Source organism: Buteo buteo, chromosome 9 (assembly GCF_964188355.1).
Source record: "Buteo buteo chromosome 9, bButBut1.hap1.1, whole genome shotgun sequence".
Lineage (NCBI taxonomy): Eukaryota > Metazoa > Chordata > Aves > Accipitriformes > Accipitridae > Buteo > Buteo buteo.
In genome coordinates this window covers 8,512,130-8,535,411 of record NC_134179.1, presented here as the reverse complement: position 1 = coordinate 8,535,411, position 23,282 = coordinate 8,512,130, and the positions used below count along the sequence as shown (strand labels likewise).

The 23,282-nt window shown below is 48.5% G+C and overlaps 2 protein-coding genes across 4 annotated transcripts; both read right to left on the bottom strand.

Annotated features, from left to right (window-relative positions):
* Positions 1-32: 32 nt before the first annotated feature.
* On the bottom strand, positions 33-11,039 carry HMBS (hydroxymethylbilane synthase). Of its 3 annotated transcripts, XM_075035255.1 has the most exons (14): positions 10,886-11,039; positions 10,736-10,789; positions 8,604-8,676; positions 7,869-7,918; positions 7,714-7,769; positions 6,485-6,562; positions 6,080-6,157; positions 4,795-4,870; positions 3,964-4,077; positions 3,393-3,431; positions 2,227-2,346; positions 1,934-1,987; positions 1,226-1,312; positions 33-1,004 (listed from the first exon to the last, which is right to left on the bottom strand). In XM_075035255.1, exons 1-14 carry the CDS (start codon positions 10,907-10,909, stop codon positions 831-833), a joined length of 1,077 nt encoding a protein of 358 aa, XP_074891356.1. In that variant the 5' UTR covers positions 10,910-11,039; the 3' UTR covers positions 33-830. The 3 variants fall into 3 exon arrangements, with proteins under 3 accessions (XP_074891356.1, XP_074891357.1, XP_074891358.1); XM_075035256.1 differs by lacking the exon at positions 10,736-10,789; XM_075035257.1 differs by lacking the exons at positions 10,736-10,789; positions 10,886-11,039 and adding an exon at positions 9,146-10,625.
* A 34-nt stretch (positions 11,040-11,073) lies between these two features.
* On the bottom strand, positions 11,074-20,896 carry VPS11 (VPS11 core subunit of CORVET and HOPS complexes). The gene is made up of 16 exons (XM_075035247.1): positions 20,729-20,896; positions 20,167-20,315; positions 19,838-19,973; positions 18,614-18,777; positions 18,265-18,512; positions 17,658-17,859; positions 17,225-17,376; positions 16,077-16,263; positions 15,529-15,672; positions 14,848-15,036; positions 14,295-14,456; positions 13,679-13,818; positions 13,168-13,370; positions 12,455-12,626; positions 12,120-12,342; positions 11,074-11,373 (listed from the first exon to the last, which is right to left on the bottom strand). Exons 1-16 carry the CDS (start codon positions 20,880-20,882, stop codon positions 11,209-11,211), a joined length of 2,790 nt encoding a protein of 929 aa, XP_074891348.1. The 5' UTR covers positions 20,883-20,896; the 3' UTR covers positions 11,074-11,208.
* Between the last annotated feature and the right edge of the window lie 2,386 nt (positions 20,897-23,282).

The following is a 23,282-nucleotide window of genomic DNA, read 5'->3' as shown; positions in this document are numbered from 1 at the left end:
CAAGGCACTGTAACGCATGAGCCCTGCCGAGAGGCTGGCGACCCTGTAGCGAGTGCAAGGAGCCTCAGTAAAAGGAAGGGGCTAGCAGTTACAGAGAAAGGCACAATAGCCCAAATCGGGGCTTCCGCTTCTGCTCCTGACTGACGGGTTAGTGTAGGTGAATGACTGTCTCAGACTACCCTCGTAGGCAAGCGTACAAGGGAAACCAGACTGGCTTTACACATACTTCCTAATTTATTACTGGCCAACTGACAAATTTGCATCTGGTAACTGCAAACTTAATTCCTTACCTTAACTGAGCCCTGCGAACATGGCACCTGTGCTACTTGACTATGAGGAACCCAGTATTAGGAACCTAACAGCAGTCTTCCTCTTCAGCGTTCTGATGAGTGAACAGGCCCAAATAATATTAATGACTACTGAAAGTACTTTGGTACTGTCAGCACAGTACAGCACTTCAGTACCATCCCAGCTGAGTCTCTGATGATAATCTGTCATGAGTGCCTTGTTCCTAAACAGAATAGGAGAACACTTACAGACTGGGGGGGGGTGTTGTTAATTTTTTTTTTTTTTAACCTTCCTAGCTACAAAAATTGTTGAAAAACCTTCACAGAGACACTTCGCAATTTAGAGAAATGCAGAGAGGGATGAAAACCCCAAACAGCGTAAACTACTCAAGTTAGTTAACTTAGTATTTCAAGTTTTTGTGCCCAAACATCAGGTAAGACCAGTCTGGGCATTTAAATAAATCTCTTCCTCCAAAGGAGGATGACAGCATAGCTGTAAAGACTTGCTAGAGTTCTAGCAGTTGTGCAGAGCACACCACAGGTTTAGCGGGCATCGTTGAGCTGCCTTGCCACGCTAAGGATATGCTTAGCTCCCTTGCTCAGAAGTAAACTAGCTAGTTCAACACCAAGGTTCTCTGCAGCTTCCTGGGCCTGACCAGGGACATTCTTGGCTGTGATGCCAACATGCTGCACGTCGTCGTTTGGTCCATCTTCATTCTGCAAATATAAACACCTCAACATAAGGCAGCGGGAAGGAGCGGGCAATGGATAGTGTAAGCCACATGTGAAGCGGCGTAAAATCTGTGGTCTGAGGAGCCTTGAGAACAGTGCGCTGTTACTGTTTCCAAGGAACCAGACCAAAAGTAATAGATTTCAAAAGGTCTGGTTTTGTCATTCAGCTTCAGGTTTGGATTTTGAAGCCACTGTGGTTCACATACCTGTTGGGGATAATTAACGCTGGTCTGCATAGTCTCCTTCAGGCTATCGGATCCATCCAAACTGTAGACTGCTCCTGTCAAATACAACTTGGGAAGACATACAGAAGGGATTAATACCTCGTTAACAAATAAACAGCAAGCCAGTTACCCCCTTTTTAAAAACAAACAAACAAAACAAAGAAAACAAAAAAACCCCAAGCAAACCAAAAAAACCAACCACACAACATATGAAGCTAAGTCTGGAAGGGAAGGCCTTTGTAGTGCAGTGGGATCAGCAAGAACAGCAGTACAATAAAACTAAGAAAAACAATCCCTGTTAGGGAAGATGCGACTCCCCAAGAAGAAAGCTGAACTCTTTTCTTGCCTCCCACCTCCTTAATTGCACTCTGTTGTGTAAAACCACTGCTTTTCTGGGGTCAGAAGCGAGACTTTCCAATCTCAGGGCAACACTACCTTTAAAGAAGGGGGGGGTGGAAATCTGGTCCTTATGATAAGGATTTTTCTAGAAGACTGAGCTTCAGTAGCCAGACCCACTCTCGTACTCCTGCTTTGAACACAAACCCAGAAGGCTCAAGTCAGGAGCCAACCTGCCCTAATTGGCTATACAGGTACCTGCTGGAGTTACCTTCAGGGTAGGATCAGGGAACATGCATGCACTGGAATAGGTTTTTCAGAAATAATTCCAGATAAATACAAAGTACTCCTCACCTGGCCATCTTTCAGCATGGTGTTGACGGCGACAGGGACGCTACATCCACCCTCCTGAAAGAGAAAGCAGCTGACACCGAGGCTCCTACCTGACACATTCAAAGCAGAGGCCTCTGAAAAGTTTAGGCTGCACGCAACCCCGCCTATCGCTCTTCAGGCCCTTCTCCATTCAGAAGTAATCTCTACTTTGCAGCCTTAGGAAAGTGTAACAGATTTCCCATACTATGGCATCACGTCAACTAGTAGAGCAGTATTTACTGCTGCAGGTGGAAGAGCAAGAACACCACACCTACCAAACGTTTCATAAAGGCTCTCTCAGCAATGCAGCGTAACACGGTGTCTGCATCATGCAGGGCAGATACCATATTCAGTATCTCTTGGTCTTTGGCACGAACTTCCACTGCTAAGGCACCCTATAAGAATAAGAAACACACAACATAATAATCATAGTAATTCCTCAATTTCACACATCTCAGTGTGCACTCAGCATTGGTCATGAAACACAAATTAGGGGCTTAGATGTATTTCATAAGCGAGCAATGTTTAGACATTTATAGAAATGAATTACAAAATGATCCACTGGTTGCAGAAACATCCTATAACAGCTACTGTAAAGGGAAGATCAGAACTTACTTCAGCCAAGTGTTCAAGATCATGCTGTCACCTCAAACCGTTCTAGAACCTCAGTTATAACTGCATATATAGAAACACGCACCCCAGTGTCCCTTCACGATGAGAAGCCTGGATAAATCCAAGCTTCCCAACATTTCTCAAGATAAAGATGAAGTGCTGAATGAGTAACAGCGACAAAATTCTTTCCTAAAAAACTGGAAATGTGACGGGGGGGTGGGGGGAGGGGAACCATACAGTGCCTGACAAACGCATTATCAAAGTCACTATTTCAGACTAAACTTGCAGATTGATCACTTGCAATCACTAATGTATTGCCAGCTCGGGTTTAGCAAGTTTGATACCCACTCTGCAACACTGTAAACTCAGCTGCATGGCCAGCATGGGCTGGAATGGTTTGCCTGCCTGGAAACGAGAGCACTAAGAATGTGCTCCAAGGCAGGTGTTTCAGCTTCACCCTACGGGCACCGTGCATAAGGGAGAAGGAGGGAGCGTCACAGGGCAAAGACACTGTGGTGGCTCTGCACGATCATCTTGGTACAGTGCAACACTGACCCTCCCAGAGCCTGCCCCTTATCTGCCGCATCACCCCCCTGTAGTTGTGCCACACGCACACCTTTACCATTTTTCCATTACTAGTGGCAACCAGCCCCCACCACACCAGGTAACAGCTGACTACCTTTCTTCCCACAAGCTGTACCTAGAACAGCATAATGGCCAACAAACCAACACACAAGAAGTATTCGGCATAATTAACTACTCTGACAGACTGTACTGCTGCTGGCTTTCAGTACACAGTATGGCTTAAGATACAAAAGTTGTAACGCACCTGTCCAACAGCATACAGACAATCTTCAGGGCTTAGGAGCTGGAAGAAAGTAAAATCAGAGTTAACTCAAGTTGCACCATTTGGAATACAGGAAGTGAGAGCCCAATTTTATGCTCACCTCTAACCGCACCTGATTTTGTGCCTGACTAAAGAACTATCACCTCCCCCTTCCCGTGCCTCAGTGTTTCCACCCCTAAAGTGAGATAATGCACTTTCCTTCACCTGGACTGTAACACTTCGTAAATTAGCTGATCAGAAAAATCTTAGTCATGCACATTGCTGCATTGCTAGACAGAAGTATTGTGAAATGCTGGGAGATGATCAAATTACAAACTGTTACTGCACCATGGAAAGCTGAACAGTATAGATTTCTGTGTAAAGAAAACAAAACCAAAAACCAACCAACAAAAAAAAAAAGAAAACAAGAAATCCTCCCCGAAGCGCATCAAATCACAAGCTAATGTGGCAATGGATTCAGCAGACTGCATGCTTGTCTTTGACAGGACAACTGCAAGGTCTGAAAGGCAAGCAGTTGACAGTTTGGCAGAGAATGGTATTTGCTGCGCCTCACCTGGCCAATGCGATTCTCCCAGCCCATTCTCTTCAGCCCAGCAGCAGCCAGGATGATGGCACTGAAGTCTTCCTTCTCATCTAGCTTTTTTAAGCGGGTATTTAAATTCCCTCTCTGTAGAAGTGATTAAGCAAGCATAGAAACAGCAGGCAAACAGTCCTATAACCACTTAACATTCACTTGAGTGCATTTACAGAACGTACAGAATCCAACAGCCTCCAAATGAGAATCAGAGTACCATCCTGAAAGAAGTGCTAAATATGGACAATTGTTTCTTTAAATAGAATTTTGCTGACCATTATGGATTAATTCAAGCACTGACTCTCAAAAGATATGCATGTAATTTAAGTACCTTATTAACACTCGACACCAACTCCTTTTGCATAGCAAAGAACTACTTTACTAGGACTAAAGTAACGGTGCCTTTTACCACTAGTTGACTGGCCCACATCGGAACCAGTGGCCCAAATCGCATCTGGGGTATTGGGAACCAATTGGCATTTGGGCACACCACCACAACAAACATATGGTAGGCACCCATCAAGCAGTTTTACAAACATTCCTTAAGGTAAAATTCATCTGCATATCGAATCTCAGCTAGGTTAAGGCTGGCCCCTTTTTTACAGCCTCATGAGAAAGTAGAGGACAGAATGGGCTATGGTACGCTATACACCCCTCTCAGAATAGGTTAGTGGAGGGCAGCCTTTGAGGAAGCAGTTTGTTCTTGTAAGTCAGGTGGTACAAATCAGCCCTGAATCTAAATTTCACATTAAGTTATATTTTTCTGTTTGCAGCTTTACCCAGCTCCCACATTTTGCCAGGAAAGGATACAATATCCCTGAATTCTAACTGAGGGAACTTCTTTTTGAGCTGGGCTGCTCTCCGAAGTGAGCTGGTTCCAATCACACTGTGGGGAAAATAATATCAATGAAATCCAGAATACTCCTACACTTACCTCCAGCCAGAGATATGTCAGAACTTGCAAGGAAACAAATGATGACTTTTTTTTTTTTTTAATTGAAATGAAGATCCAAGAACCTGCCAATGATTTGTATCTCCTTACAAGAAAGAAAACCATTCTATGAGGTTTACTATAAAGCCTGGCTGAAGCTAGATGCAGGCAAGCCACTCCCAAGGAACCAATTTACAGGAGATGCTTCTGGAGGGCTGCCCCTAGCCACCGTCAAGGACTGATGAAACTGCATTTAAAGACCACAACACTTGTCACAGAAAAATAAAGACTCAGCTGCCCCAAACTGAACCAGACATAGCCAGATGACTGAAGTTACTAAAATGGAGGGACTTCATCAATGATAGAAAGGCAGAGGGAGGAGGACCTTTGGAAACAGTTGGATGCATAACTGGAAACCACAGAAAACTGCCAGTCTGGGCAGTCAGTATTTCCCTTCTGGAGATGTATGCTATTCACTTTTCTCGGTACTCCGGAACCTAAACCAGATGCGATTTTCCTGATATCCAGACACATAGAAGCATGAGTCCACGTTTGTGTCACAGCTAGTTTGTTTCTTTTACTTTAAAACAGGAAAAAAAAAAATCTAATAGTTACCTTAATCTGAGTAATTTCACTCAGCTGTCTCAGACAAAAGACTCCAATAACCTCTATGAAAAGGCAGGTAATTCAAAATGAAGAAACTGCTCATGCTCTCAGCAGAACCGTAAGAAAGCAATGCCAAAAAAAAACAACGAAGAAATCGGAACCAGCTGGGTGAGAACAAGAGCATAGTTCAGGCCCAAGCAAGCTAAAATACTGCACCGGACACCCTGCCTCCATTGTATGCATTCCCCTGCAGTAAGCTCAATACAAAGGAGCAGGAATTCACTCTGGAGACTGCAATAAGAAAGGGTCTAACTTGAGAAAACATTGCAACTCAAAAGTGGCTTGAGAGATCCAACCTCACTGAGTGTGCAGTGCTCCCATGAGACAGCACTGCTCTTCTCAGCAAGTAGGTTCGGTGTAATGTCTATGGAAAGCTAATGGAACACAGTGTAAAACCACTACAGGATAAAGCAAGATGCTCATTAACTTGCTGCTGGAAGTATCAACTGACTGCTCTCTTTCATTTTTACACGTCTCCCCCTTCCTCTCCCCACTCACCTCTTTTCAGGAAGGAGGCTCAGTGTTTTCCCACAGTTTTTGGGATGAAAGACAACAGCATCGAGTGGGTTTTCCCTTCTGCAAAACAATGCAAGTGCAGAACAGCTGATACATCATTTAACAGAAGGCTGTTAAGTTTAACAGTTCTGCTGTTGGTCCCCAGAGGAACTGCCTCTGGCTCCAAAACACCCCATCATCATTGTAAAAGCAACAATTGCCAGCAAACCTGCTGGCTATGGAACACTGGGACAGCTCTAGTGTTTCCACCGCTTCAGAGATTAATCAGAGGGTGGTCAAACTTTGAACACCTACCTAAAAGGCCCTAAGCTGACTTTGCTTTCCTACCACTACCAACACTGTAAAATGCAAGTCCCCTGGAGAATCGAGCCTTGCGTTCACACTTACTTGCAGACAGCACCGATGGTAAAGCCAGGAGGAAGAGAAGTTGGCAGGTCCTTCAAGGAGTGAACCACGAGGTCAACTCTAAAAATTAGAGGACAGTAGTCACTGAACAGGTGATTGAGCTCACACAGTACCTACCAGAGGCCTGCAGGTCATCTACAGGAAAGTGTTGAATCCACAGAAGAGTGTTGAATCCACCCTGGGAATTAATTTGGAGAAGAGGGAGGGATTTCAGGATTCTAGAGCCAGAATTACTACGCAATTCTAGTGTTATTCCAGAAAAGCCACTTCACCTTTCTCTGTCTCTCTTTTCCCACCTGTAAAATTAAGACAATGCCTTCCTCCCAGCAGTGATGCAAGACACATTACAACAATCAGGTTGAAGGAAGGGAAGATGCTGGAGATGTTCACACAGAGAGACTCATCGTATCAATATGCAACCAGTACGTTGTCTGGTATTACGCTTCAAACTGAAAATAATAGCTAGCCAAAGTAAAAGCTATCTGCTTCTTTACAAGGCAAACGAACATCATCGTAAACGCTCGAGTCTCCAGTATTTTTTCACCAACTTTACTCGAAGATGCAGTATCATGTGCCTATGTGTCAGAGATGCAGAAGAATATCTTTGTTTTTAAACCTACTTTAACCAAGGCACAAGCACCACTGAAACCCTCCTCAGGATATTGAAAAAGAAAAAAAGATGGAAAAATGCCCCACTAATCTCTCTCTGCCTCAGCCAGAGCCTGAACCGAGTTTTTCTGTAGAAAGAGGTTACCCAGAAAGCAGCACAACTTGCCCATGCCCAGTTCTCCTGCATAATTAGCAGGCAATATGTTAATACACGTTAATGTGATAACACTAAATAAGTTACGCAATATGTTAAGGCCACCAAGCAAAGTATTTTTCAAAGAATGTACTTATAAACAGGAATTTGATTAGATTACGTCTTCTCTGATGCACATGTAACACATAAATTACAGAAGAAAAAAACCTAACTGGGGCAGACCAAGGGACACAACTACTCCACTTCAAAATACGTGGCCTAAACCCAGGGCAGACAGGGGAAAGAAAAAAAAAAAGACAATGACTTATCAAAGAACTTCTTTCTTAGCCAGAGAGGTACCAGAACAGAATGAAACTAGATCACTAGAAAGTAGTATGCAGTAAGCCAAAGATGTCTAAAGAGCACCACTAATGCCACAGGAGGGAGAGAGAAAACAACAAGCTCTTACTCATTTCTTTCAAGTGCGTTTTCCAGCTCTTTGGTGAAGAGGCTCTTCTCCCCGATCTACACAGGAATGGAGGAACATGAATCACAAAGGAAACATCTGTAAATGTACCATCAAATACAATTACTTATTGCATAGAGCAAGAAGAGATCCTTTACCTTGGAAAGCGCTGTATCCAAGATCCTGTCTCCGGTTGTCGACATGGCAACTGCTCAGAGGGAGAGCACAGGTAAAATGTGAGGCTCCATCAAAGCACCTAGGCCTAGACTGGAAATATCTACATAACACCTAACGAGCAGTACAGCATCACACGCTACTGCATGAACACAGACTCAAGGTAAATATAAGAGCAGCTCACTTCTAGAAATACACTGCGCTCAAGACAAGTGAAATTGAGACTTTTCTTCACTGTCCTCAAAAAGAGAACAAGGGGAAAGAGGGCAGGTTTAGGGAAGAGCTGGCCCAACGGAAACTGCCACTGTCTTTCTCTGCAGTACCAGTAAACAGGTACTCGGCAGTTCTCTTCACTGCAAGGCTGGGATCCCATTACTCCTGTTGAACACCTCAAGCCCCAGGCAGAAAAATGTCCCTAAGGCACAGTGGGGTGCAGCCAGAGGGATACCAGGTTCTCAAATGGAGCAACATAACACCATCTGCATGACATACTCAGAGCTTCAATCATCAGGAGCTTATGAAATCCATCTTTCTCCCCTAGAAGAAACCAGCGGCAGTTGCTCAGCCACACAACCTAACTGAATTCACACGGTGCTCTTAGATAAGCAGGTTGAATCCTCCTCCTCGTGACAGCGCCCTACACACACCTCTTGCACACAAAGATAAGCAGCTGGCTCCTGCTGCCGACTACCCCAAGGCAGCATCCAAAACAAGCTTACCGATCTCAAAGCAGAGGTCAGGGTATAGCTCACGGAGCATCTCAACTACGCTGTCGGTCTGAATCCGGGCCAGCTGCAACGAGGCAGAAAACAAAGCCCTAAACAAAAAGCACATCGTCCATACAGTACCTGGAGGGGACTTTGCCATTCTTCAACGGTCAGGCATGCGTGACTGCTACATTCTCTAAATCAAAAGCATTAGAAATAAGTAGCCCCAAGTAAAATCTCTCATAGGTACAAACTCCTTCAACCATGTGAACTCCTATCATGACCACAGCATTTCACCGAAGAACTTATTTTATCAACTAAGTGGCAGAATAACATCTCCCCATGTCCAGCACCATTGTGATCCAAGCACTGACAAGCCAAACAAAGACTTTATTGAGTTAGGAAGATCGACTAGAGCAGAAGCCTACATGTCAGGATCCACATGCCCTACTTCCAGCTGTGTTACTAAGGTCATTAGCTGTCCCCCAGTCAGAAATTCCATTTCTCTATACCAGCTTGGCACCCTTATTCATAGACAGCATCTACCTACCTACCTTTGAGCCGCTTGGTTTCAGCTCTGCGGAACACGACTGCTGAAAGATGCCCACTCATCAGCAAGCAGGCAGAAAGGTAAGCAAAAACCATTCTCCTGTTGCTCAGTGATGAAAGGACAACAAGTCGTACCACACGCTTAGTACCCTCTGCTTTTTCTACGAGCATGAATTTTACCAATTATGCAAGTTCTGGGAGAAGCGAATAGGATTTCACAGTGACACTGGAAAAATCTATAGTTACTGGCAAATATGAGTTATTTATACTCTGTAAGATCAGACCTCTATTTAGAGGTTCTATGGACAAAACAAAGTAACAGCTTAGGTCTGCATGCACAACAAGCAACAGATCTGAAAGCAGTAAAGGGTGGGAAGAACATTCCCTTGCATAAGAATGGCCCATGCTAAAGATGAGTTGGGTTAGAAGGTTAAGTTAGACTTCCTGAAAGGAAGCCCATCCACTGCTTTTGCCCTTAGTTCAACTTTGAGTAAGAATTGATACTCTTCAAATATCAAATCCTTTTGGCCCTCCATCATCTTTCTTTTTGGGAATGTGTCAGATAATGGCAGTGAAATAGTTATAAGCTCTTGCAAGTCAGACCCCAGTCCAGCTTCAGGACATGGTTTAGTGGGCATGGTTGATGGTTGGACTTGATGATCCTGAAGTTCTTTTCCAACCTAAATGATTCTATGGAGATTCACCCACTGCCTGGAGCTTCTCGCATGAGCATAAGCCGAAGCAAGCAAAATCAAACCAGAATTACACTAGCAGAGGATCATTCCACACATGCAAGCAGCAGCAGACTCAAGCAACCGCAGGTGAGTTTCAGCTTTTCTCCCACTGATGAGCTGTGTAGCCTGGGGCAATTAACTTTCTTCTCAGGACTGTACTTTCCCTACATGTAAAACGAGTATAAGTAGCCGCTTCCCTTTGTAAAGGGCCACAAGAGCCTCAGGTTAGAAAAAGAGGTAGCAAGCATGCACAGCTATGCCCCTTGCCCCAGTGTCTACGCCAAACGCCTCCTTGGAAGTACAGAATTCTTCCTAGAACGTGCTACCAGAACGAAGGAGATTATCTCTGAAGAAACAAAGGCCTGCAGGACGTTTATCATCTCCCTCGGCGATTCTGCTCCTCCCTGCTGCACGCAGCTGGCCAGAGATACCCACCGCCTCTCTAGAGGCGTCCCCTTCCCGAAGCCACGAGGGGTTGGGGGTTTCGTCGGGCCGTGGCTTTCCCGCCTCCCTGGAAGAGCTGCGCGAGCCGTACGAGTCGAAAAGTCCCCAAAGAAAGTCCCTCCACCGCTGACCCTCGGAGTGCCGAGAACGGCAGCGGAACGCGGGCCCTCTCCCTCCCGCGGGCTCTCCCACCGGGCAGCTCGGCGCCCCTGAGCCGGAGCGCCGGCAGCGGCAGCCGCCGCGGTGCCCGACCCCCTCCCCTCCGACTCCCCACTCGAACGTGCCTCCCGGGCCGCGGAACTGCGGGACCCGGAGGGACGAACGCCTTCGCTCCCGGCCGGCGCCGCCGCCGCCGCCGCCTCGGGCTCCCCCTGCGCCTCCGCGGGCGCCGAGGACGGGAGCCCCGCCGCTGCCTACCTGGCTCCGGCGGGTGCCCACGCGGACCGCTCTGCCGCCCACGCCGTTCTCGCCCTGCGGCAACAACCGGGTCAGCGGCCGCCCCGTTCGCCCGCCTCCCCCCCGCCCCCCGCCGCGCGCGCCCCCAGCCCCCGCGAGACCCCGACTCACGGCGGCCGCGCCCGGCTCGGCCATGACGCCGCCTCGCCCCTCAGCGCGCTCCGCTCCGCGGCACGGTCCCGCCCCGCCCACGGACGTCACGTCCGGCTGCCCACGTGACCCTCCGGCACCGGTAACGGCCGCGCCGCTGCGGAAGGCCGCCCGCTCCCGGAGGCCCCGCCCTTCCCCGCGCTGCCCGGTACTCTGGGCGCACTGCCCGGCTGCCAGTCCGGTTTATTGGGGGGGAGCGGAGGGACAGACGGGGACGAAGAAGCCCGAGCGCACGCGGGGGTGCCCGTACAACCCGAGAGGGCGCGCGGTGACGCGGGCCGGCGTCAGGTACTGCGCTTGGCGTGGATGAGCAGCTCCCGCTGCAGGCCCGCCTCGATCGTCGTAGCCGCCTTTCCCGGGGGCAGGTCCGTGATGAGGGTGAGCTTATTGAAGACGCCTCGGCCAAAGTAGTCGGCGACAACGGAGAAGCCGTCGTTGGAACACTTGAGCTGCCGGAGACAAAGCAGCAGCGTCAGGAAGAGCCTCCCAAGCCCCCGGCCCCCTTTCAGCCCCTGCCCCGCAGCCCCGTTCTTCGAGACACAGCAGCCCAAGCCTCGCTCCTTGGCTATTCTGCTAGTTCAAGGCGACTGCTGCCCCAGCAGCTTCCACTGCTAAGGTTTTCTGCCACTGGCCCTTGCGCCTCTTGTTCCAATCCTACGTTTTGAGCCACATGCTCAAAAGGTAATGAACAATTATCTTAAGGAGGAAAGTGACTGCCTCAGCTACTCAAGCTTCCACCTACATTAACATGTTCCAGCTGATGCCCCGCTCTCAACTTCGCCACTTCATCCTTGGGGAGGATGATGCAGACACGACACTTTTGGCGTACCCCGCCTGCACCATCCTGTCCCCGTTCCAACTCACGCTACTTTTTTTTTTTTTTTTTTTTTTCCTTTCTCCTCAATTTGTTCTATGCAACTTGTGGACCAGCTGTCACACAGACCGGTACATCTCGATCCCTTTCAGGGTCTGGTGAGAATACTTTCTCTTTCACCTTTGGAGAGCATCAAGGACTCATTATGCCCTATACCTAATGCAGTCAACCCAAGGACTTAATGCCTCATTATTCACAGTCAGCATAACCTCCTTTACAACATACTTTCACCCTTACCCTTCTCTGCCAGCCTCTGGGTATCTGTAAATGAATCTAAACCCTACGTATTTAAACTTGGTACGACAGGCCATGTTACCCTACCTGATGCTGAAACTGGTCATGCAGATCTCTCTTCTGCTCCTGGGCTCGGATCATGTCCATCACTTTGCGATTTTCTGGCATGCAAGTAGGACATTCTGAATCGCTCTCAGAATAGCTTTCAAAGCAATGCTGGTGGAAGGAATGGCCGCACAGGAAGTGGACTGAAGGCAGCTCCAGGGCACTGGTGCAAATGCTACACTTGGTCTTCTGAAAGATCTTGGGACTGAGAGAGTGAGAGGAGGCAGAAGGGCGAGAAAGACAAAGTATGTTTTTCCTTAATAAAAGAGAACAACGGTTTTATCCCCTATAAGACAAGACAGCACACAGTCCCGCACCTTGCTTTTAGCTCTTCAATCTCCTGGCGGATCCTTGTAGTTTCTTCTCGGTATTTTTGAATTCTCTGCTCATCCTGCTCTATCTGGCGGCTCTGCTTCTGCAGCTTGTTGACAAGATAATCCTTAATCACAGACAGTGTGGCTGTGGAGTTATGAGCCAGCGTCTGCACAACTGAGAGCAACCGAGATGTTAGTTTAAACACAAGCAAAAAAACTGCAGCTACACTAAACAGTCCTACCTGGACAGACCGGTTTCCTGTAAAAGGCCACCTACAGGCAAAGGCAGTCAGCATTCTTACTGAATCGGAGAGCTCATTTAAAAACTCGATTTCAGTTTGACCTCTTTCAGAAATGGGTGACTGGGAGCATGTTTGGATAGCTCAGACCAAAAAGGGCAAAGCAAGGATCTAGTAGATTGGATTCCATTTCAACTTCTCCAGCAAGGCACAGCAGGAGTTTCAGCAAGCCCTTCACCTCTCCCCACACTGACAGAATAGAAGTCACATACAGACATCTCTACGACTGATACCACACATCTTTCTTCCTAATTAGGGGCCTGTGACCAGCATTGCTTTTCCCTATAGAGCACGTTATTACTTCCAATGGTGGGCTCAAACTTCGTTGATACTTCTCTCAAATTTCTAATCTACAGAGAGTGCTATAAACTAGTTTGGTGGTTGGGTTTTTTTGGGGGTGCCCCATGTCGTTATTACCAAGGAGCGGAGGCATAAGGTTCTTGCTCTCGATGTGTTTCAGCACCGCAGCAATATACTCTTTGCAGTCCTCCTCCTTGCGTGCAAAGTAGCCGAGAGCCTGTTCCCAGAGACAAGCCTCTTGGTCTCCATACAACTCGCACACCTCGATCACCTTCTTGTACTGCTCGTTCTGCATGTGGTAGTGCATGATCTGTTGGAAACTACAGGAGAAAGAGACTCATCACCTGCAACAATCCTTCCTTTTGAGTTGTTACAGGGACCTCCGTTTTTCACCCAGCTGTGCAATCCCGAGACATTCACACAGAAGCCAAGGCAGATCTGTCATTCACTCTCTACATAACTGCCCTGCTCTATCAACAAGGTATTTTCAGCTGAGCAACAATCTACAGTTCCCATCTTGAGATACTAAAGAGGTCGTTACCATTGTAAGGCAGGGACATTTATGGCTCAGAAATCCCTGCAGTGGGGGCGGGGGGGACAGGACCCTACAGACAAGAGCAACACTCACAGTTTGCCCTGCTCATATAGGTAGAGGACACCATCCTTGAAATTGTGCATCTGACATAAGACCAAGGCCTTATCAAAGACTGTTTTGAACCTTCCACTCTTCAGGAGGGTGAGGGCTTCATTGTGCAGCTTCTCCTTGATCTACAGAGAAGGGCGAGAGGTCGGGGAGAGCAACACACGCGCAGAGAACATTTTGCACTAAGACCTGACAACAATTTGCAGCTCTTTCAAAGAGGAGGACAATTTTGTTGTTTGCCCTCTATCCCTTTTAAGCAAACAGGACGTGATTTCTTCCGCCCAAACAGCCAGCATCCTCAGAGATCTAGGCAAGCAAATAGAGCTACTCTTGTGGGAGAAGCATCTGCCCACAGAGGTTGTATTGTCTAGAATCTGTTCTTAAATGAGATTCATACAAAACAAGCTCAGCTTCACTGAAAGGCGTATTCTCCCAGCTAGCAGGCCGCCTTCCCATTTATGTGCCATTTGTCCAGCACAGCATATGTATTGCCTCATGTTACCAAGGGCCATCTGGACAGGTTAAGGGCTGGCAAGAATGCAAATCGGATTCAAAGACACCAAATGTCCCTCTCAAAACACAAAGCTGGAGGAGCTCAAACCTGCTCATCTTGTTCATGTGCCCAGTTCTGGAGCCGAAGTTCCAGTAAAGTGTCATAGACACCCTGCGGAGAGTCAGCCTGCACCTCAGTCATGTGCTCCAGAAAAGCCTTCAGTTCTCGGGAGTTGTTCGCAAAGACCGGAATGAACTCCTCTGAATTAGCCTGTAACACAGCCAGAAAAAGTTGAGCACCCAGATCAGTCTCAGCCAGACTGGCACTTCTTCCTCGCCGCACCAAGTGGTCATTCCCAGAGTCTATGACACGACAGATACAGCACGGTACAGGATGCCGATCACGGCAGGAATCAGTTCTGAGCAATAGCTTTAAGCAGTCTCTTGTCTCTGGGACTACCAGTACACCAGGACGGGGCTTCTCATTATACCTAAAACATCGGGCCTGCACCACAAGGCACGCAGGAGCACTCGCTTGCTGCAAAGCTGAGTTGCCTCATGTTATCAGTGCCCACCTGGAAAGGTTACGGGTTGGCAGGAATGCGAATGGGATTCAAAGACACCACTCAAGAGCAACAACTCTCAGTCAACACAAACCGTACCTTTTTTCCTTCCAGCATCCCAGGGCCTTCGTTGTCTCCTGACGGCCGGTAATCAGTGCAAAGGATCTTCAGCAATTCTGTGGTTTCGTTAGGGACATGGTGCATCAGGATTTTACCGTACCGCTTCATGTTACTCTCTGCCTGATCAAAAGGCAGTTTTCCAATGTAGCACAAAGCCTCTTGGTAGTTCTGTGGAGGCAGCCAGCAAAATAATCACATGAGAATGGCCTCCGCTCTCCGCTTTGAGGTTAGGACAGAAAGCACTGAAGACATGCTGCAAGTATGCCACAAACACCGTTTGCTCTGAATTATCACCTGGTTCACTATTCCTGCTTGTTTTCTTCCTCAGAGAGGAAGACCAGCTGTGGCCCAGGGGAAAGAGAGCACGATTTAGATCAATCTCTCACTAATGACCCTCCTTCCTTTTAAAGGGCACTGTAAAAAGCCACATCTGAAAGAGAACAAGACCCTCCAATTTCCACCCCTAGTCTACCGCAGAAGCCAAAGGTGGAAAGCCAACACACAAGCAGCAGCAGCAGGTGTTGTTACTGCTGCCTCAGCAGTCCTGTCAGCACGCTAGCTGCAGGGAAGAGGTCAGTGAAATGGTATTCTCGCTGAAGAGGAGGCTAGAGAAGTGGTATTCTCCTCAGTAAGAACATGGGAGCAATAACGTCTCCTCACCTTGATGTCCTCTAGCTGGATTTTGAGGTACCATTCATGATGCGCGTGCTTCTCTGCCAGGTATACAGCATGGGAGTAGTAACCTGCTTGACGAAGCACCTTGATCGCTGTTTCCACATCAAAGTGGACCTCGCTTTCACTCGTCTACAAGAACAAAAGCAGAAAGATGGTCCCTCAGCAACATTCCCACAGTCCACAAGCAGCAATCATTTATGTAAGAGGAGGAAAGCTGGAGCAGGGACAACTTAGTACCTCTCACACACGGGAAAGATCACACATGCAGAAAGGAAGTGGTCTAACCACCTCTCATTAGCTTGCCAGTCACACTGGCAAAAGCCAGCACGCTCCGGACTCAGACAGCAAGCCGGCAAACTGAGAACATAACCAAGAGCTTGGAAATAAAGGAGCAAAGACAGGGGTATGGGGGGACAAATCCATGCTCTCTCTCTCAAATGCCCCACGGGAGCCAATTTACAATGTCACTACTACCCCTTCTTAATTATGATGGTGACATAACTACTTTGCATGACTTCACCTTCCTCCAATACCTTAATGAACTCCTCCAGTTTGGAGCTGTCTTTGAGTTTGGTATAGCAATTCAGCAGAAGTGTAGTATGGTCTGCATTGGCCAGGGACTGCAGGTGGAGCGTCTGCAGATAAGCAGTGAGGTTGTGGATACGCTGAGCGTCCAGGAATTTCCGAATAACATAAGACGGTTCCAACTTCCCTATAGTTCTGGGAGGGGAAGCGTCACGTTACAAGAGACCATATACTCAGGAAGTCAAAATAAATGGAGAAATTAACAGAGCACAGAGAAGCCTTAACTTCAGCAGGCACTAACCCACTTGGGACCACTCAGCTATGCATCAGAAGTAACAGCTAGGTATGGTATAAGACCACCCATTCATCTGCATGCACAGTGAAACAAACAATCCTCTACAAAGGCTGCCATCGGGATGAGACTTGACAGCACACAAGGAGTTAATCCTCCTTTAAAGGAGGCAGTGAGAAGATGGACTACGCTCTGACCACAGCTAACCGGGAAGCCCAAAAAAAGGGCAACAAAAGCTACGTTTTCCTTCATTTCAGTCGCATAACTCAAAGTCACCTTTAAACACCCATGCCCACACAGAGCAGTTTAGCCACAGTTATCCTGACAGTTAATGCAAGTTGACAATAAAATACGTGCCAACTGTCACTAGATGTCCGGACTCCAAAGTTTCAGTTCTACAGGAACATAACACTTTGTGGCATTTTAAAAAGACCGAACATGAAGCCCCAAAACAGGCTGCTCCAAGTTTTAAAAAACCCAAGACATTTTAAAACTGACATTAAGCTGTTTGAGCACGTTCCAAGAAAACTGCCATACATGGTCAAATCACACTACCCATCTCACCTAGTGTGATCCCTTGTTTATAATGATGTCATCAGGCCCCACTCCATCCCAATGTGCCTTCATTATTCAGGTTAAAATATGATCAAAGAGGAGAACTTAAGGTGTACAGAGCGATTTTCAAGCAACTTTTTCAGAGACTTTTAATCTCACTGACATGTTTCTCTCTGCTGGTAGAGTTTTCACCTCAAGCCATGCTTTATTGTTTTGGTTTGGTTTTATCCCTGGGCTGAAACAGAAACCAAGGCCTCCGTAGCTCCTATCTGGACTACACCGTCATGGCTCCATAAGACCCCCGCTTACCGGATATACTGCTGGATGGCTCCATCATGGTTCCCCTTGTTATACAGATGATCACCATACTGCCGGAAAATCTCTGACAAACCATCACTGTCCAAGTGGTGGCTCTTGGCCAGGTTAATGGCCATTTCAAATAAGTTCTTTCTGAATAGCATCTGTTAAATACACGACAAGAGCAGTATGAGGGAAATAGCACCCCACAAAACAAGTTCAAACCCGCCTGGAAGACAACTCGTTTCTTCTTTTGGGTGCCGTACACACACACATGCTCGGGCTTTTAAATACCAAATGCCTTATAACACTGGTTATGCTGAAAAGCTGTTGGGTCACTTGTTATGTAACTCACTTACCTGAATGGTTCAACTTTTCAATCTGCAGAGCCAGTACAATCTTGCAGACATAAGGCAGAGACTAATAACAAAACAGATTTACATGCCTCGAGTTTGGTTTGCGTGTCCTTCTCCTGCAGTACGTGAATCTTCCCATCCCTGGTCAGTACATACAGAGAACCCCACTCTGCTAAGACATCCACTATATCATCGAAGATTGAGCTGTATGCAATGAACTTGTTGCACAAGTCATAGATATTCAGGACTTGTTTGTCCGAATTCTGTGCCTCATTCCCAGCAAACTCTGACCTGGAAAGCAGAAGAAAGTTTTGGAAAACAAGGAGACCATAACTTAAATTCTTGATACCTATGCAAACTAGGGATGTCCAGAGAGCAAGACAAATGTGGGTCCATTTGGGCGATTAAACTAAGCGGACCTAGAGGCAAAACACCAGGTATTTATACACAAATTCCATCTATGCGTTAGACTGAGAAATTCATAGGACTGGGAAAAAATCCCACTCATTCAGCATGCTTAACTCCACTACTCTCACAATGCAAGTTAATCGATATATGGGTCCAGATGAATCTTAACAACCTCTGAGAGAGTTGCAGTCGGCCCCAAGAGCAAAGCTTCACAGGGAAGAAGGAAAGAGGGGGAAAGCAGGAAGCTGCAATAGCAAAAAAGAACTCGTCTGTTCCGAGGAGCCCTACTTTGGAGAAGTCTTTCGGTCCTTGGAGACAATGATGAGGTACCCCCGATACCAGTGAACAATCAGCTTTTGTCCCTCGAAGGCAAAGCAGGGGCCACGTTCATCTGGCTGATAAAGGTACACACAGTCATTTCCCGCCACAATGAACTGGAGATCCTGGGAGGGGTCGCTGAGAGATGAACAGCGCAATCCACATCCATGAGTGTCCAGCTCCAGGTGAGGATAGTCTTTCACTGAAAGCATATAAGACTAGAGAGGAAACGCAAGGTTTTGGGGATCACTCTGAACTAGGCTCTGACGCCAATGCAATTTGCAAGTTAGAGTCTCATTTTTTCCAATTAACTTCCCACCTGGATGTTCTCCGTGGTCACCACAAATAGGTGTGTAGTTTTGCCAGACTGTCGGAAAGCCAGGCCAGTAACCGGGTAACTGCCTTCATGTAGGATCTGGGTCTTACTATGCCGGTCTCGAGTGATGTCTCCTTTTGTAAGTACAACACTCCCATCTGCAAAACCTGGTGAAGGGGACACACTAAACTGTTACTTATATGATACACCTGAAATATTATCCAGAGTAAGTTAGGGCAGCTCCAGTCAGTGACAACACCTTGCTCACCAGCAAGGTATTACGTAAAAGAATTGCTGCAGGTTCTCATGTCAAGAAGTAGGCGCCAAACAACCCCCGATTACTCCTGTTATGGTTCAGAGCTGTCACCCGACTGCACACAGGGTGTTGCAGTTCAGCAAGGTTCAACTTGCTTTCCACATGCAAACTTCACTCACGGGGCTTTTTTTGTTTGAGTCTGTGTGTACTTTGTTTTACAAATAGCTTTCTCATCCACCAATTGTAACTATCATTTTAATTCACTTGCTTGTTCGAAACATACTACACACCGTTACAAAGACTAGAGGAAGATTTCCTAAGAGCAAGTAAAACATGCTGTTTTCACAGCTTGCCGGCAGCCCCAGTCCTGCAAATTGTGCCAGGGTGGAAAGCCACAAGACGCATATGGAAAGCGTTTGGATTTCAGTGCAGGGGCCAACTCACTGAAAGCACTTGTAACCTCACAGCATTACTGCTCTCACTCTGTCAGAAGTTAAGCAAGAAATATTACAAAGGAATGGTTAAATCTAAAAAGGGAAATTGGCTTTTTTCTTTTAAAAAAAGGTTTCTATACAGTGCTTGAAAAAAATCTCTCTGTAACATTAGGTATCAGAAAACCTATGTTTTTTCCCCGTACTACAACAAAAGCTAAATTTCATACAAAGTTCGATAAATGCATAATCTTACTGACTGGTGGGGAAAGATGACATCAACTAAAAATATGTGCTTCCCTTTTAAGTATCAAAGTTATTACTGTAATATACACAGACTCAGGCTAAATTTATGTATTTATCTTCTCAAGCTCTCCAACAGCACAAAATAGACTATCCCCCTGTGAGAATAACATGAAAACTGCGTGAGAAGAAAAACTGAGGTTCTGTGCCAGTTTTTGTGCTATCTATTCGTTTTCCTTACATCTGAGTCAGGACCGTAACGTTTTTCTTAAACTATTACTGTTTAGTTTTACTTACCAATAGCCATGAAGTTAAGATTCTCGTGGACAGTTAGGCAGGATACGACTGTGGGCTTGTTACCCGGTATCGCTGGAAAAATTCGTGTGCAAAGAGGATTGCCACCATCTCGTTTCTCCAGGTTCCAGACTTTAACCTACAAACGATGACGATCTGGCATAAGCAAAACGTGAGGTGTTAGGCGGCCAAGACCCAGCATCAAATATAACAGTGCCCAGACTGAGCAAGCTACTTAAGGTAAGAAAGGCCAACCAAGGTAATCGCCGTAGTCTTAAGAAAGACCCCCCCCCAATACAAATGCATTTTCCTCTCTTGTTCGTTTGACTTACCAAGGGGTTAATACCCTCTTCGTCCTCACCAACAGAAACCAAGATACTGTGCTGCTTCAGCTGGTACAGATGCGTTACCCTTAGCTTGTAAGCTTGGAAGCTACTGAGTTGAAGGGAGCGAGGCAAAAACCAAATCTGACCTTCCATATGTAGATCACGGTTAAGGCACACAAAGGGGCGGGGAAAAAAAAAACCCAAACCCACACCTCCAATCGCACCGGAATCAAAAACCTTAACGCTTGCTTCTTGCTGACCTCTGTAAGGCTACAGTAAACACACGTCTGCAGAGCAACCCAAGAGCACCAAAACACCCAGCGCCCGGGGTTTTTTAACAGGCAAAGGGCAAGAGAGTGCAGGAAGCCGCCGCACTCCCACGGCTGGAGAGGCCCCAAGCCCACGCGGGAGCCGTGCCCGCGCTAGACACCGCCAGGGACTCGCCTGCGGCGCAGACCCGACCCGACCCGGCCCGGCCCGGCCCGACCGGCCGCGGCTCCCGGTCCCACCGAGCCCCACGCAGGCCAAAGCGCCCGACGCCGCCGCCTCCCGCCGCCGTGCAGGATATCCCCGAAGACGAGGCTTCCCCGGCCCGAGTCGCAGACCGCGATGCCCGGCGGCAGCGCGAAGGGCTTCCCGCCGGCCCCATCGGGCCCCGGCGGCTCCTTCACCGTCTCTCTGTCAAAGAAGACGAAGCGCCGCCACTGCAGGTAGGCCGCCATGTTGGGGACGGGCCCAGCCCTCGCTTCTCACGTGACCGCTTCCCCCGCCCCCTCGGGTCCCTCCGGCGGGCCTCGGCGGCGGGGGGGGGGGGGGGGGGGCGCGTCTGCTGGGGCCGTCCCGCCTTCGGCACCGCGCCGGGCCCGCAGGCCGCCGCCCCCCAGGGCGCAGGGGGTGCTCCAAGAGGGGAATCGCCGGCCGGCGCCTGGCCCGGCCCGGCCTCCTTGTGGTTGCCGGTCCCGCGCCTGCGCCCCCGCTTGATTTTTCTGCCGCTGCGAGAGCCGTTGCTCACGCGCGGCTCGGGCCGGCAGCTCTTCGCTACCTGCGGGAAACCGCGCCGCGAACGGGTCTCCGGGCAGGACCGGCGCTGCCCGGGGCGGGGGAGTTTGGCCCTGGGAGGTGGGGGGGGGGGGGCAAGGGCTGGTGCCCCGGCTGTGCTTTATCCAGGCAGTGCCGCGCGGGACTCTGCAGGCCCTGCTCCTCCCCTGCGTCCGGAGGTCGTCTGCCAACGGGCAAGCATTGGCGCCAGCTCGGTTTCACGGCTGCGTCTGGCTTTACCGATGCCATGTGTGGCCCAGCAGCCAGGTCTGACCGCGTTCGTTTGCCCGTCGCCACCTCTACAAGCTCAGCAGAGGAGGTGGGGGAAAAGGAGGGGAGGCACGTGTCGAAACCCTGTGCTGTAGCCTCCAAGGAGCCCGAAGCAGCATCGGCCACAGGCCCTGCCTTGAGACGCCCACCTCGCTCGTGTGCCTGCGTGGTAGGGTCACTCTGGCCGGCAGCTCAGCTCCCCCTACCCCACAGCAGGAGAGGGGAGATACTTGGAAGAGCAAAAGCTGAAAAGTTGTGGATCAAAATAAAGCCAGTTTAATAGGTGAAGCAACGCTGCATGCACAAGCAAAGTAAGGAACTTGGTCGCTACCTCCCATTGGCAGGCCACTTCCTGGAAAGCAGGGCCTCGGCACGCGTAGCAGTTCCTTGGGAAGACACACAAACCGTAACTGCAAACACCTTCCCCCCTTCTTACAGCTTTTACTGATGAGCACAACATCATACAGTATAGACAGTATAGAACATCCCTGTTGTCAGTTGAGGTCAGCTGGCCCAGCTGCATCCCCTCCCAAGTTCTCATGCACCCGCAGCCTACTTGCTGACGGGAGGGGAAAAAAAAGAGACAAAAGAAAACCTCAGCACTGTGCAAGTGCTGCTTAGCAGTAGCCAAAGCACTGGTGTGTTACCAACAGTGTTTTAGTCACAAATCCAAAACACAGTTTGGGCTGCTGTGGAGAACATTAACTGTTACAGCCAGACCCAGTACAGTCTGGCCTGTGTCTGCAGCCTGGCACAGCGCAGCCCATCGGCCCTGTGGGCAGCCAGGCCTTGCAGTGACCATGCACCTTGCAGAGGGCAGGTGGGAAGCGGGGGTTGCTGGCCACAGGGACACAACCCCACCGGGTACTACTAAAGAGGCACAGGAGCACAGCACAGCACGCAATCCCCAACAGCACCTTCCCCCTGTCACTTGCAGGGAAGCAGTGCCCCCCCCAGCCCACAAGCAGCCCAGTCCCGCTGCAGGCACTGCTCCTCATTTTCTGGCAGCAGCGCCAGGCAGGGCTGGCACACCGGGGTCCCGCACAGTCCCAGGCCTGTCCCAGGAGCAGGCTACAGCAGGAAGGACAGAGGCTCCCAGGCCAGCAGCACCCTTCCTTGCTGTGCATCATCGAGTCCCACTTTCAGCCTCCACTTCTAGCACTACCTGCTGTGCTGTCCTCTGCACAATGCCACATCTGGGGCCAGCCACAGCCTTCCCAATAATGCTGGTACATCCCAGCCCTCTAGCAGCACTGGCTTTTTTCCTGTCACTGCCCAATAGAGACATGTGAGCTCCTAAAATGGTGGAGATGTCAGTTTACGCTTCTAAACCAGACTAAAAGTACTTAATTTATCATTAGACTTTCATTTGGGCAGATTTCAAGGGCTCACCTATGCTTTGGTCTATGGAATTTTTGACTGAGAGCAGGTGACAGCAAAGCCACCTGAAACCAATACCTCACAGAAATTTTTAAAAGCCTGCAAAAGTCACTGTCCTTCATAATTACTTTATTTCCAGTGTTCATTCCCTTTTCTTCACTGACCAGTAGAGAAAACGTCTCAAGTTTTATGCAACCCTGCTTGCTGCAAAAGTGCAGCTACTGCCTATGAGGCCAGCTCTAGCTAAAGAATCCAACAGATGGAAGAACTCCAGGACCTGCTGAATCAGAAACTCAGCATACACAATTACCGCTGGGTTTATGCTGGACAATTACCTGTGAGGTTTTCGGATAGCAGCCGTCACGTTCCAGTCTCAGGAAGGTCTCGCACCATTCCCTGTCGCATAGCCTTGGTCACAGCTTACAAACTCTTTT